This window comes from Sus scrofa, chromosome 13, assembly GCF_054392235.1.
Source record: "Sus scrofa isolate SSC_HxYL_T2T_F1_AM1 chromosome 13, Sscrofa_HxYL_maternal_Yorkshire_Landrace_v2.0, whole genome shotgun sequence".
NCBI classification, from domain to species: domain Eukaryota; kingdom Metazoa; phylum Chordata; class Mammalia; order Artiodactyla; family Suidae; genus Sus; species Sus scrofa.
In genome coordinates, this window is record NC_139395.1 from 153994678 (window position 1) to 154008678 (window position 14001).

The 14001-nt window shown below is 34.6% G+C and overlaps 1 protein-coding gene across 37 annotated transcripts in view; it reads right to left on the reverse strand.

Annotated features, from left to right (window-relative positions):
• The window catches only part of STXBP5L (syntaxin binding protein 5L), a 325816-nt gene that overhangs the window by 115890 nt on the left and 195925 nt on the right, over positions 1 to 14001 (reverse strand). For all 37 annotated transcript variants that reach the window (XM_021070302.2, XM_021070300.2, XM_021070297.2 and 34 more), the window contains 3 exons: positions 12855 to 13072; positions 10725 to 10897; positions 8508 to 8633 (listed from right to left, as the gene is read on the reverse strand). In XM_021070302.2, the coding sequence (XP_020925961.1) occupies positions 8508 to 8633; positions 10725 to 10897; positions 12855 to 13072 (517 nt within the window). The remainder of the gene's footprint in view (positions 1 to 8507; positions 8634 to 10724; positions 10898 to 12854; positions 13073 to 14001) is intronic.

A 14001-nucleotide genomic window follows, 5' to 3' on the forward strand; every position in this document is an offset into this window, starting at 1 on the left:
GAAAAAAATACTAAACACGATGAATAACTCTTCCAGACTTCAGACAATATTAAAATGCTCTTAATCAAGACAGTGTGGTACTGATACAAAAACAGACATTCAGACCAATGGAACAGAATAGAGAACCCAGAAATAAACCCAGACACCTATGGTCAACTAATCTTGGACAAAGGAGGCAATGATATAAAATGGGGAAAAAAAATCTTTAGCAAGTGGTGCTGGACAACTGGACAGCTGCATATAAATCAATGAAATCAGAACATACCCTCAAACCATGCAGAAAAATAAACTCAAAATGGCTTAAAGACTTTTCATAAGACAAGACACCATAAAACTTCTACAAGAGAACGTAGCCAAAACACTGTCTGACATCAACTGTACAAATGTTTTCTTAAGTCAGTTTTCCAAAGCAATAGAAATAAAAACAAAAATAAACCAATGGGATTAATCAAATGTACAAGCTTCTGTACAGCAAAGGAAACTATTAAAAAAAAAGATGACAACCTATGGAATGAGAGAAAATAGTGTCAAATGATGCAACCAACAAGGGCTTAATCTCCAAAATATACAAATAACTCATACAATTCAAGAGCGAAAAAACAAACAACCCAATTGAAAAATGGGCAGAAGATCTAAACAGACATTTCTGCAAAAACAACATAGAGATGGCCAACTGGCACATGAAAAAAAATGCTCAACATCACTCATTATTAGGGAAATACAAATCAAAACTACCACGAGGTACCACCTCACACCAGTCAGAATAGTCATCATTAATAAGTCCACAAATAACAAATGCTGGAGGGCATGTGGAGAAAAGGGAACCTTCCTTCACTGTTGGTGGGAATGTAAGCTGGTACAACCACTATGGAGAACAGTATGGAGGTACCCTAGAAAACTATACATAGAACTACCAGATGACCCAGAAATCCCACTCTTGGGCATATATCCAGACAAAACTTTCCTTGAAAAAGACACATGCACTTACATGTTCATTGCAGCACTATTCACAATAGCCAAGACATAGAAAAAACTTAAATGTCCATCAACAGATGAATGGATTAAGAAGATGTAGTATATAGACACAATGGAATACTACTCAGCCATGAAAAAGAACAAAATTATGCCATTTGCAGCAACATGGATGCAACTAGAGACTCTCATACTGAGTGAAGTAAGTCAGAAAGAGAAAGACAAATACCATGTGATAGCACTTATGTCGGGAATGTAATATATGGCACAAATTAACCTTTCCACAAAAAAAGAAAATCATGGACCTGGAGAATAGACTTGTGGTTGTCAAGGGGGAGGGGGAGGGAGTGGGGTGGATTGGGAGCCTGGGGTTGGATGCAGACTATTGCCTTTGGAATGGATTAGCAAGGAGATCCTGCTGTGTAGCACTGGGAACTACGCCTAGTCTCTTATGATGGAACCTGATAATGTTAGAAAAAAGAGAATGTATACATGTATGTGTAACTGCGTAACCATGCTGTACAGTAGGAATAAAAAATTGGGTTTGTCATAAATAGCTTTTATTATGTTAAGATATGTTCCCTGTATACCCACTTTAGTAAGAGTTTTTATCATGAAGGGATGTTGGACTTTGTCATGCTCTTTCTGCCTCTATTGAGATGATCATGTGGTTTTTGACTTTTCTTTTGTTAATGTAGTATATGATGATTGATTTGCATATGTTAAACCATCCTTGTGCACCTGGGATGAATCCCACGTGGTCGTAGTGTATGATCGTTTTTATATGTTGTTGGATTCAGTTGGCTAACATTTTGTTAAGAATTTGTGCATCTATATTCATCAAAGATATTGGCCGATAATTTTCTTTTTTGGTGGTTATCTTTTTCTGGTTTTGGAATTAGGGTGATGGTGGCATCATAGAATGTCTTTGGGAGTGTTCCTTCTTCTTTCACCTTTTGAAAAAGTTTAAGGAGGGTGGGTATAAGTTCCTCTTTTTATGTTTGGAGAATTCACCTGTGAAGCCATTTGGTCCTGGACTTTATTTGTAGGGAGTGGTTTTATGACATATTAAATTTCATTTCTAGTGATCAGTCTGTTCAGTTGATCTATTTCTTCTTGATTTAGTTTTGGCAGGCTGTAAGTCTCTAGAAAGTTGTCCATTTCTTCTATGTTGTCAAATTTGTTCACATACAATTGTTCACAGTATTCTCTCATGTTTTTTTGCATTTCTGTAGTATCCATTGTGACTTCTCCTTTTTCATTTCTTATTTTGTTTACTTGGGTTTTTTTCTCTCCTTTTCTTGGTGAGTCTAGCCCGAGGTTTGTCAATTCTGTTTACCTTTTCAAAGAACCAGATTTGGCTTGACTGATTTTGTCTATTGTTTTTTTGAGTCTCTATTTTATTAATTTCCTGTTAACAACTATTATATTCTCTTCTTGTATTGAGCCCTTTGTTGTTAAACAATGCCCTTCTTTATCTTATAAAGAATATGTTTTAAAGTCTATTATGTCTCATGTGAGTATTGCTACCCCACTCTCTTGCCATTTCCACTTGCATGAAATTTCTTTTTCCATCCCCTCATTCTCAGTCTATTGATGTATTTGCTCTGAAGTGAGTCTCTCGTAGTCGGCATATTTCAGGTTCTTTTTTATTTAATCAGCCACTCTATTACTTTTCATTAGAATGTTTAGCCCATTTATATTAATTATTGATAGGTTTATACTTATAGACATTTTGTTCCTTGCTTTCCAGTTATTTTGTAGTTATTTTTTGTCTAGTTCTTATTTGTGATTTTTCTTTTGTGGTTTGATATTTTTCTTTTGTAGTATGCTTGAGTTCCTTTCTTTTTAGTTGTTGTGAATCCTATTGTATATTTTTGCTTGTGGTTACCAGGAGGTTCATGTATGTTGACTCATAATATATTTACTTGCTTTAAACTGATGATCATTCAAGTTCGATCACACTGTAATATATCTCCCTTTCCCTATATTTTGTGATTTTGATGTCCTCTTTATATCTTCATGCTTATCCTTTTACTGTTGATTGTAGTTATAATCATTTTTACAATTTTATTTGCTTTTTAATTCATGTACTGGCTTATTTAAGTGATCTTCAATCCTCACTATACATTTGCCTTTCCTATTGGGATTTTCCCTTTCTTATACATTCTTGCTTCATTTTCCATTTAGAAAAGACCATGCAGTATTTCTTTCAGGGTAGGTTTAATATTGCTGAATTCTTTTAGTTTTTGCTTGTCTGAGAAATTCACCTTCTATTCTAAATGAAAATCTTGCTGGATAGTGTATCCTAGGTTTCAGGTTTTCCCTTTTAAGGCTTTGAATATATCATTCCACTCGCTTCTCATCTTCAAAGTTTCTGCAGAGAAATCAGCTAATGGCTTTATAAAGTTTCTCTTGTAACTGACTCTTTGTTTTGCTCTAGCTCCCTTTAGAATCTGCTCTTTAACTAGTTTATTTTATTTTTATTTTTATTTTTGGATGTGCCCACAGCATGTGGAACTTCCCAGGCTAGGGTAGAACCCACACCACAGTTCTAACCAGAGGCACAGCAGTGGCTGTGCTAGATCCTTAACCCATTGAGGTTCTAAGGTATTACTAGCCATTTTAATTATATCTTGGTGTGGATCTGTTTGAGTCATCTTGTTTGGGATACTTTGTGATTCATGTAACTGGATATCTATTTCTTTTTTAGATTTGGGAAATTTTTAACCATACTTTCTTCAAATACACTTTTGATCCCCTCCTCTTTCTTCTCCTTCTATAAATCCTGTTATGCATAGGTTGGCCTGTTTTACATTATCCCACATGTCTCATATATTTCTTTCATTTTTTTAAAAAAATACTTTTCTGTCTGTTGTTCTGATTGTGATTTCCATTATTCTAGCTTCAAGATCACTTATTCTTCTGTGTCACTTATTCAGCTATTCATTGCTTCTAGATTGCTTTTTATCTCAGAATTTGAAATATATTTTTGATTAGTTCATCTAATTTCAAGTTCCTTGTTAGTGATGTTTATATAGATAATCTTTCTAAATTCAGTTAGTATTTTTATTGCCACCTTTTTGAATTCAGAGACTGGTGATCTCTGTTTTAATATTTATTCTGTCAAGGGATTTCACTTGTTCTTTTAATTGAGAGTAACTTTTCTGCCCTTTTGTTTTTCTTCAGTTTCTGTCTTTATGAATTAGGAGAAATAATCATCTATTTTTGTGCTTTTCAAATTGAAGTATAGTTGGTTTACAATATTGTGTTAGTTTCAGATTTATAGCAAAGTGATTCAGATATATTCATATTTTTTTCACTATAGGTTTATATTAAATGTAGTTCCCTATGCTCCATTGTAAATCCTTGTTGCTTACCCATTTATGTATAGTCATTTGTACCTGTTAATCTCATACTCCTAAGTTGTCCCTTCTTCCCCCATTTTGTTTTCTATGTCTGTGATGCTGTTTCTATTTTGTATACAGATTCATTTGGGTTTTTTTGCCATTTTTTAAAGTTTTATTGAAGTATAGTTGGTTTACAATGTTGTGATAATTTCTGCTGTCTAACAAATGATTCAGTTATACATATACACACTGTATTATTTTTTATATTCCACCTATAAGTCATATCTACAATTTTTCTTTCTCTGTATCAGGAGACAGTTCTCTATTGTGGACTTAAAGGGGTCTTCTTATGTGGGAGTGTCCCTGTGTAGACTGTGTGTGTCTAATCTTTGGTCTGAGTGCAAATTTTGATGTAGATGCCAGCCATCTTTCTTCAGGGTGTTCTGGCTGCTATCACCTTGACTGAGAGTGTAGTTGGTGTGAGAGAATGTAAAGCCTGTTCAGGATGTGAGGCAGGATTCCTCTCTGCTCTGTGATGGTTACCACCCTTTCAGGGGTGGGGTTTGCTCTCCAGTTGTTGGAGTAGAAGCCCTGAGGGTTGAGATCATTCAGACTCTGTTTCCCTTGAGTGCATGCTGTCCCCCAAAGGAGGGGAGTTCTGAAGCAAGTGAGGCCTCTGTGGTCATAAAGGTCCAATGCCCCACCTGTTTAGATGTCAGCAGCTCTGCTCAGAGGCAGCCCAAGGCCATGTCCACCCTGTTGTTTCCTCAGATCTAGTACAAGGCTGGGAGTGGTGTGGTTGGATAGGAGAGTTCACTATATTGGGGCTAGGGGAAGGGTTCTGTGGCTGCAGAAAATGAGATGGCACACTACCTCCAGAGACCTGGGCTGTCTCTGTGGTAGTCCTCATCCAGGAATTGTTTGTCCCAGATTCAGTAGCAAGCTGTGCTATGGAATGGGCGGGACTGGAGTGTTTGCTTGGCTGGGAGCAGGGACTGAGGTGTGCTGGTTCCCAGTGCTACCTGAGTAAGCACTGACCATGATGGTAACTGTCTACCTGGACCCCCCACCCCCACCCCATCCCCCCGGCCTCTGGGCTGTCTCTGCATAGCTAGACTGAATCTTCTTAGGCTTGCCTGGCCCAGATCCTCTGCCGAGCTGAGATATGGAATGAGCAGAGTTGCAGTGTTTATCCCTCTTGGATTAGGGAGTGCTGCAAGGCAACAGCTGCCGGTGTAGAGCTCTCTCTGCCCTGTCTCCCAACATCTGCACACTTTTCACAAGTAGAGTCTAGGTTTCTTCAGCCCTTATACCTGTCCCAACAGCTCTCCATGCAACCAAGGGGGCTTGTCTCCTCCATGTAGGACCCCAGGACATGGATTTTCAGTCTGTAGTTTGACTTGGTTGTTCCCTATGGCAAAGGTCCACCCAAGCAGGCCTTCTCATCCTTTTAGATCCCTCCCAGGGGTGGAGGTCCCAACCCTATGCATTTTTTCCATCCGACCCAGCTACATAGTAATCTTGCAGCTTTAGTTGTATGAGTTCTTCTGTTAGTTTCCAGTTAGTTTTCCAGGTGCATGTAGACGTAGTTTTGATGTATTTCTGAGGGAAGGTGAGCTCTACATCCTCCTACTCTGCCATATTAATGTAATCTTTTGAAGTTTGATAATAAGTTATGTTGGACTCATAAAATGAATTTTTTTTCTTTCACAATTCTCAAAAAGATTTTGTGTAATACTGATGTTACTTATTTCTTAAAGATTTGGCAGAATTTACATGGATATCCCCTTGAACTGGAGTTTTTTGGTATTTGAAGATGTCTATGAGGCAGGTGTTCACACTTTCTCATACAAGCATAGGTTCTTCAGGGCTCTGTAATGACTATCACCCCTCAGTTACATTACATTGGACATATGCTCTCTAAATGACTTATTTCAACAAATTTAAGCTACTAAATCTGGCAGTACATACCCACAGCTCTTAATTTTTCCACCCCCTTGCCTTTGCAGGTCCATCTCTCAAGTAGGGTACTTAGGTTAGAGGATAAGCATATATTCTTGCCATATCCAACCATGGGATTATCACCAGTCCCATATTGCCTTCCTTTCCCCCCCCCCCATCCATGGGCTATTTCTGCCAGCTTTCCTACCAAAGAATTTTTCAGTCAAGAAGCAAGTTCCCACATCTATATTCGCACACATCCTCAAACCACCCCCCACTCCCTGCCAAATTCTAGGACCACAGATCTTTTTTTTCAGATAGTCCTCCTTTCAGCTGAGTTCAAGGAGTTCTCCTGGAACTATTAGACTTAGCTTAGGGGCAGATTGGGAAGTATAGAAATAGAGCCAAATATATATTTTAATGTATTATTTGATAAAAGTGATTCCAAATTTATAAAGGAAAGATGAAATATTTAGGAAGTGGAACTAGCACTACTTCTAGTCATCAGGAAAGAAAGAAGTTTAATCCCTATTTCATATCTCATACCTAAACAAACTCCTGTGATAAAGACTTAAGTATATTAAAGAAACAATAAATATATCATAAGACAATATTCTTCATTATCTTAAAGCTAGAAAGGCTTTTCTAAGTATGACACAAAATCCAGAGCCATAAAAGAAGAAAAAAATAAAATGACTTAAAATTTTTAAATTTATATGTAGAAAAATCCATCTTAAAGTCATAAAAGAAATAAAATCAAAGAAAACATTTGTAGTTTATATCTCAGAGAGAGCTAACTTCCACACTATGTAAAATTTTTCTCAAATACATAAGAAAGACAACGGATCTCAAAAAAATGGACAACTTTCACAGAACAGAAAAAGCTGTTCGATTTCACTTAAGATACAAGTAAAGTGTTAATATTATATTTCTTTTTTCTAAATGAAATGAAGGGATTAAAAGTTTGGTTATAGGAGTTGCTGTTGTGGCTCAGTGGAAACAAATCTGACTAGCATCCATGAGGATACAGGTTCAATCCCTGGCCTTGCTCAGTGAGTTAAAGATCTGGCATTGCCATGAGCTGTGGTGTAGGTTGCAGATGAGGCTCGGATCCTATGTTGCTGTGCCTGTGGTGTAGGCCATCAGCTGCAGCTCCGATTTGATCCCTAGCCTGGGAACCTCCATACACCATGGATGCAGCCTAAAAAGACCAAAAAAAAAAAAAAAGTTTGGTTATAAACTATTATTAGAAAGGTTGTAGACAGTCAAGTAGTCTCAAACATTGCTGGTGGGAATATTTGGTACAACTTCTATGCAGGGCTACAACCTAGGAATATGGATTAATTAGAACTAAGTTAGCTTTTAAAGGTAATACAATCCAACTTTTAGAGGTAAGAGGATGACTGGACTATGCTATTCTGAACTTTTTACTGCCTCTTAGCTTAGCCTATTAGAGGAAATGAAAATACTTTTTGGATAATGATTAACATCATTTATAATCTCAAATTCTCTCTCTATATGTATGTATATATATACACATATATATGGTGTTATATATATATATGTGTATATACAGTGTTTTACATATACATAGAGAGAGTGTTCATATAATATTCAATTAAGAAAAACCCGAAATAAAACCAAAAAGCAAACTTAGGTTACATGAAGACAATATAATGTTATAATGTGACCAAAAACCAAGAGAAATAACAAACTAGATACAGATATGGACTTACCAAACACGTATTAAATGTAACTATATTCAACATGTTCAAGGAAATAAAAGACAAGGGAGATAATTTAGGAAGATAAGAGAAAGCTTTAAAAAGAACCAAATGGAAGAACTAAAAAAATAACCAAAATTTAACTCCACTGGTGAATCTACCATTAAATTAGACACCACTAAAGAATTAGTAAGCTCTTAAAGACAAGTCAGAAGAAAGTATCCAAAATTAAACAAGGAGGAAAAGGGTAGAAAATACAAAACAAAAAGTGTAATAACATCTTAATCTCCCAAAAACATTAAAAGTGGGGACATTATCATGAGTTTGACATGAAGAAAGAACATATAACCACACTTTATATTTAAATTGTTATTTTTCCTATACCATTTCCAATTTCCTAAAAATCCAGGTAAGGGCTTCTTTCTATTTTTAGGATTTCACTTAAGTATTTTAAAAGAAACATTAAATATATCAAACATATTAGATAAAAAGACATCAGAAAGAACATTTAGCTACTTACATTCCATATGCTGAGCTTATGGCAAGGCTAGTAATCTGCTGAGGAGGTTCACCATCCACCCATACCAACTGAATAACAAGTTCTGCTTGATATCCTGGAGGCATCCGTACTGGTCGAGTCTTAACACTAGAAAAAAGAGAAACAAATAATTCCATCAGATACAGTTCAAATATGTATGCTTATGCTTATTTTCAGAAACCACATAGGATCTTCCTACAGAAACATGTAACACCAGTCACTGAGGACAGTATGCAGGTGGACAGTATCTTCTAGCTTTCTCAAAATATACCAAGCCACTTATGATTGTTTAACCTTTCTTTCAAGTAGCATTTCAGTCAGTCAGATCCACAACTTCAACTGGCCTTCATCACTTCCTTTTTGTCTTTTGATAGCATTTTATTTTTATTATTAATTTTTCTTACATAATATTTGTTATACATGTGTAAGTTATAAAGTAAAACAATAAAAAATATGACTGTTAATCTACCAACCAACTTAAGAGTTCAGTATATCCAAAACCTGAATTCCTGCTCTTTCCGTTAAATTTGTTTCACCTGAAGCCTTCTTTATTCCAGTTGGTAGTAACTCTTATCCTTCCACTTATTTAGTTAAAAAAAAGTCATTCTTGACTAATATCCTCTCATATCTCACATCTAATCAATTATCAAATGCTATTGATGCTACCTTCAAAATATATGCAGAAGCTGACCACTTTTACTTCTCTACTGCTGTAGTAGTACAGTTGACAAATAAAAATACAGGATATACATTTAAATCTGAATTTCAAAGAAACAACAAATAGTGGGTTATATTTGTTTGTTTGTTTGGCCTCCCTGAGGCATATGGAGTTCCTGTACCAGGGATCAGATCCCAGCCGCAGCTGCCGCCTGCTGGCCAGCTGCAGCAGTAACTCAGAATCCTTTAATCCACTGTGCCACACAGGGATGGAACCTGCATCCTGGAGCTGCAAAGACTCTGTGAATCCCATTGCCACAGTGGCACCTCCTGTTTGTTTATTTTTACTGTAAGTATTTCCCATGCACTATTTTAGATATAGTAATACCAAAAATGTTCACTGATTTTTTTTTTGTTATCTTTTTGTCTTTTTTTTTTTTTTTTTTAGGGCCATACCATGGCATGTGGAGGTTCCCAGGATAGGGATCTCATTGGAGCTGTTACTGTGGGCCTATGCCAGAGCCACAGCAATGCCAAATCCAAGCCGTGTCTTCGACCTACACCACAGCTCACAGCAATACCGGATCTTTAACCTGCTGAGCAAGGCCAGGGATCAAACCTGCAACCTCATGGTTCCTAGTTGGATTCGTTTCTGCTGCACCACGACGGGAACTCCCAATGGATCTTCTTAGTTAATCAATCTACAGTGTTTTCTTAAGCTTTGTTTAATTTTTTGTTCTTGTTTTGACTTTCATTTTAATAGAAATCAATTAAGTGAAACAAAGTGATGAGAAGGAAAAATTAAATATTTAAAATTACAACATTATGAAATCTTCCATTCACTAAAATTTAATGATTTTGTTTCACCTTCACAGATTTTCCTCTCAGTAATGCTTGTCTATACTTCCTTTTTTATTTCACAAGAAAATCTGGAGGGGGGGCAGAAATCAATAATTACAAAAATATAGCAACAGCTAATTAGATAGTAAACTGATTTTGCTACTGAGACCTCATCTTTAAATTTTCCATGAGTGTTTTTTATAAGAAATGAGAATGTTTAGATATACTGAGAGAACATAGTTTATTATCAAATAGCATCACATGAAAAAAGAAAAAGAAATATTACGTAATATCCTAGCAACCATGAGAGAAATTCTTTTTTCTGACATAGTATTCTTATGGTAAACTTGGTTTTCTTTTTGATTCCAAAAAGACTGAAGAATTCAGTCCTTTTTCAATTGGGAAATACCAAGCAAGTGGCCAAGTTTTTGCTCTGCCAAACATTTTCCCATTCTATCAAAGTTATGTTTTCTTTGGGCTCTTTCAGGTTAGAAAATATATTAATTAGTAATTAAGAATGAAAATAGTGTGTCTTCTACATAGATATTAAAAAAAAAAAAAAGACCAGGGTTCAGGGTGCCTCTTGGTGGACCGTAGATCACTTGACAACTTAATAAAAGAAAGGAATGACTTTATTTGACACAACTTCGAAGAATTATATGATTAATATATAAAGTTTTAAAATTTGGTAGCAACTCTTACTTGAGGCATGGGATACTGTCCTTTGTTACTCCTTCACTAGATACAGTGTTAGTGCTCCCAGAAAGACTCCTTGAAGAAGGAAGCTGGGATGAGAGATCTGGAAATGGAGGACTTGTTTCTGGTTCTGGGGTGATAATGTCTTCAATATCATACTGAAGTCGTACCTCTAATGACTTAAAAGAAGAAAAACAAGTTTTCATTCAATCTCAGTCATAATAACAATCACATTAAAATATCTGGTATTTTGGGGTTAATTATCATTATTATTATTATTTTTGTCTTTTTAGGGCCATACCTGTGGCATATGGAGATTGCCAGGCTAGGGGTCGAATTGGAGCTGTAGCCACTGGCTTACACCAAGCAGTATCTGCAACCTACACCACAGCTCAAGGTAACCCCAGATCCTTAACCCACTGAGCGAGGCCAGGAATAGAACCTACGTCCTCATGGATGCTAGTCAAGATTCATTTCTGCTGAGCTACAATGGGAACTCATTATTTTTTCAGACCAATTAGTTTAACTTCAATTCACAGTTTAGATACCCAAAATTCAATTAAATAGTAAATTATATAGCATATTTAATGACTTTCATGAAAAATGTAAAATATTTTTCAATTCTTCATAATTCTAAGAAAAAATCTACCAGTGGAGATAAAGTTTCTATATAATAAATATTCCTTAAGGCAAAGTATAAATTACAATTCCATATATGATAAAATAAAAGGAGAAATTGGTCATGGTTATTCCAAAGAAAGAAATTACACAAATTGTTATTTGATCAAGGCTTTTAGCTTTAAAAAAACTTTCAATATTGACTATGAATAAATTCAGTATAAATTTTCCAAGATAAATTAAATATTTTTGTTTGCTTCATTAGTCTAGGTCTATATTAATTACATTGGCTTGGTCAGAAGTGCTTAATGAAAAACATATGATAATTTATATTGGAATAAAAAGGTGATTTAAAATCCTTTTTTTAGCTAAAAAAGTTTAAAAATAAGTACTTTATGATTGCATTCAATGCTTTAATTAAAATCAATTTTATAATATAAACATTTGCTTTTCAATATAAAAATAAATGTTTTTGAAACTGAAAACAATTGCTTATAAAAATGTAATTATGGAATGGTAAATACAGCAATATTATCAAGATAATTGTCTAATTATCTCAAAAGTTTAAAACCTGTAGTGAAAACAATTACCAATTAATGAGTGCTTACTATAGTCACTCTACTAACGACTTAATAAATCACCACAAGAACCCTATGAAATTGGCATTACTATTTCTATCTTATTGCTACTTTATATTTTTCCATTTTATTTATATAGGAAATTATAGAAATTATAGAAATAATAAAACTGAGTACCAGACTGTACTGTTAATGGGGCCTTGTGACTTGTTCAGAGTCACACAGGTATTCATTGGAAAAGCCAAAATTAAAAGCTAGGCTTATCTGACTCCAAAGGATGGGTTTTAACTAATATATTTTAAAGGGAAATACTTAATTTTAGCTCTTGAGGTAAAAACAGTTATGTATAGGCCTATATTATATAATCTTTGTTTTCTGATAAAATGCACAGTGGACTGGGTAGAGACAATACATTATCTACAGCAGTCTTAATTTCGATTTTGTTTATCCCATGAAAGCATCATTATTTTGAATAAGTAAATTATTTCATTAGTTTAAAGAAAATTATGACTAGGTAAGGTAGCCCTATAACTTCCCACACTATAAAAACATTGCTATTTAGAAAATCACTCAAAATAATCATATAGTTGAGAAATAATCATTTATGGAAATTAACAAAGACAAAAAATTTAATAAATATGTATAACAAAGCATGCATTGACATTTATACATAAAATAAATCAGTAACTGTCTATATAAAACCTATGGGCATATCTATCCTATTTAATAATACTAAATTTTGATAGAAACTGTTTTTGTCATTTATGGCAGACTTTTTAAAATATGTTTTACTAAGTAACAAGAACAATTAAAAATCCCATGAATTGGATTACTGGCCACATACTGTAGTCTTGATGGCTTAAAACCATCAAGCATTAGTCAAAATGTATGACTGCTTTCTTTTAATAACTCTGTGAAAGTTAAATTGTAAATGACTTACCACTATTTCTGTTGTAATTTCATGTCTGCTGAATTTATAAATTATGACATATGCAGAGACTCCTGATACACAGAATATTCTGCTCTCTGGACACCAGTACATCATCTGAACGGCATACGGATCTTCCTCTACAATTTCACATGTTTGCTTTCCTTCTCCTACCTTCTGTTTTTCAAACACTTTTGACGTTTTTAGCTTGTACAGCATCTGAAGAGTTACTATAAGATATTGAAGCATAGTTTTCTTATTTGAACTTAATTCTTAGATGTTATTGAAGCCTTTTCAATAGTAAAATCCACGTAAAAAATTAAATTACATTTTAAAAAGTAATCATTGTCATGCTCTCGTATTAGTACAATTTAGCTGGAGGAAGACTATAGGTACAAAACAAACATTTATTGAACATATACCAAGAAGCACAAAGTCCTTTGATGTACATACTGTCTCATACATCAGAAAAGTTCCTCAGAAAAGTTCTGTGAAGTATTTTTATCCTTTTTTGATAAAAACACTGGGGCTTAGAAAGCTTATAGTGGGATTACTGAACCTGCTTCTCTCCTAAGGGAGACCCCTCAATCCTATTCCAGTTTTCCCCTTTGATTGTGAGATGAGAGGTTGATACTATTCTTTGAGGGTTTCTCCTCTCAACAAATTTTCAGATACTCCTTCAGATGAGAAAGGTTTGTAATATACCAGTTAGCAATACTGGGAGTTCAATGATCTAATTATTTTAGAAAGAAGCTTTTCTGAGTGGCTCTGTGTTAGGAAATAGTTATAATTTTTAAAAAGTATGCTTTTGTGAATTGTTTTTGGGAATATTTAGGAGAATATTATTTCCATTTTAGAACCCAATGACAACTCCCCTATATAAAAGCTCTGATTATATAAACAATCCTTGAGAAAAATTCTAAAAATCTGGGAGTTACTGCCAAAAGCACATAATCTGAACCTAACCGTGAGAAACATTAGTCAAATCTAAATTGAAAGAGATTCTACAAAATACTGGCCTGAACTCCTTAAAAATATCAATTTCACGAAATAAAGATTCAGCAACCATTCCTAATTAAAGAAAACTCAAAATATATAACTAAATCCAACAAATAATCCTAGATTTTCTTCTATTATAAAAGACATATTATTGGAAAAA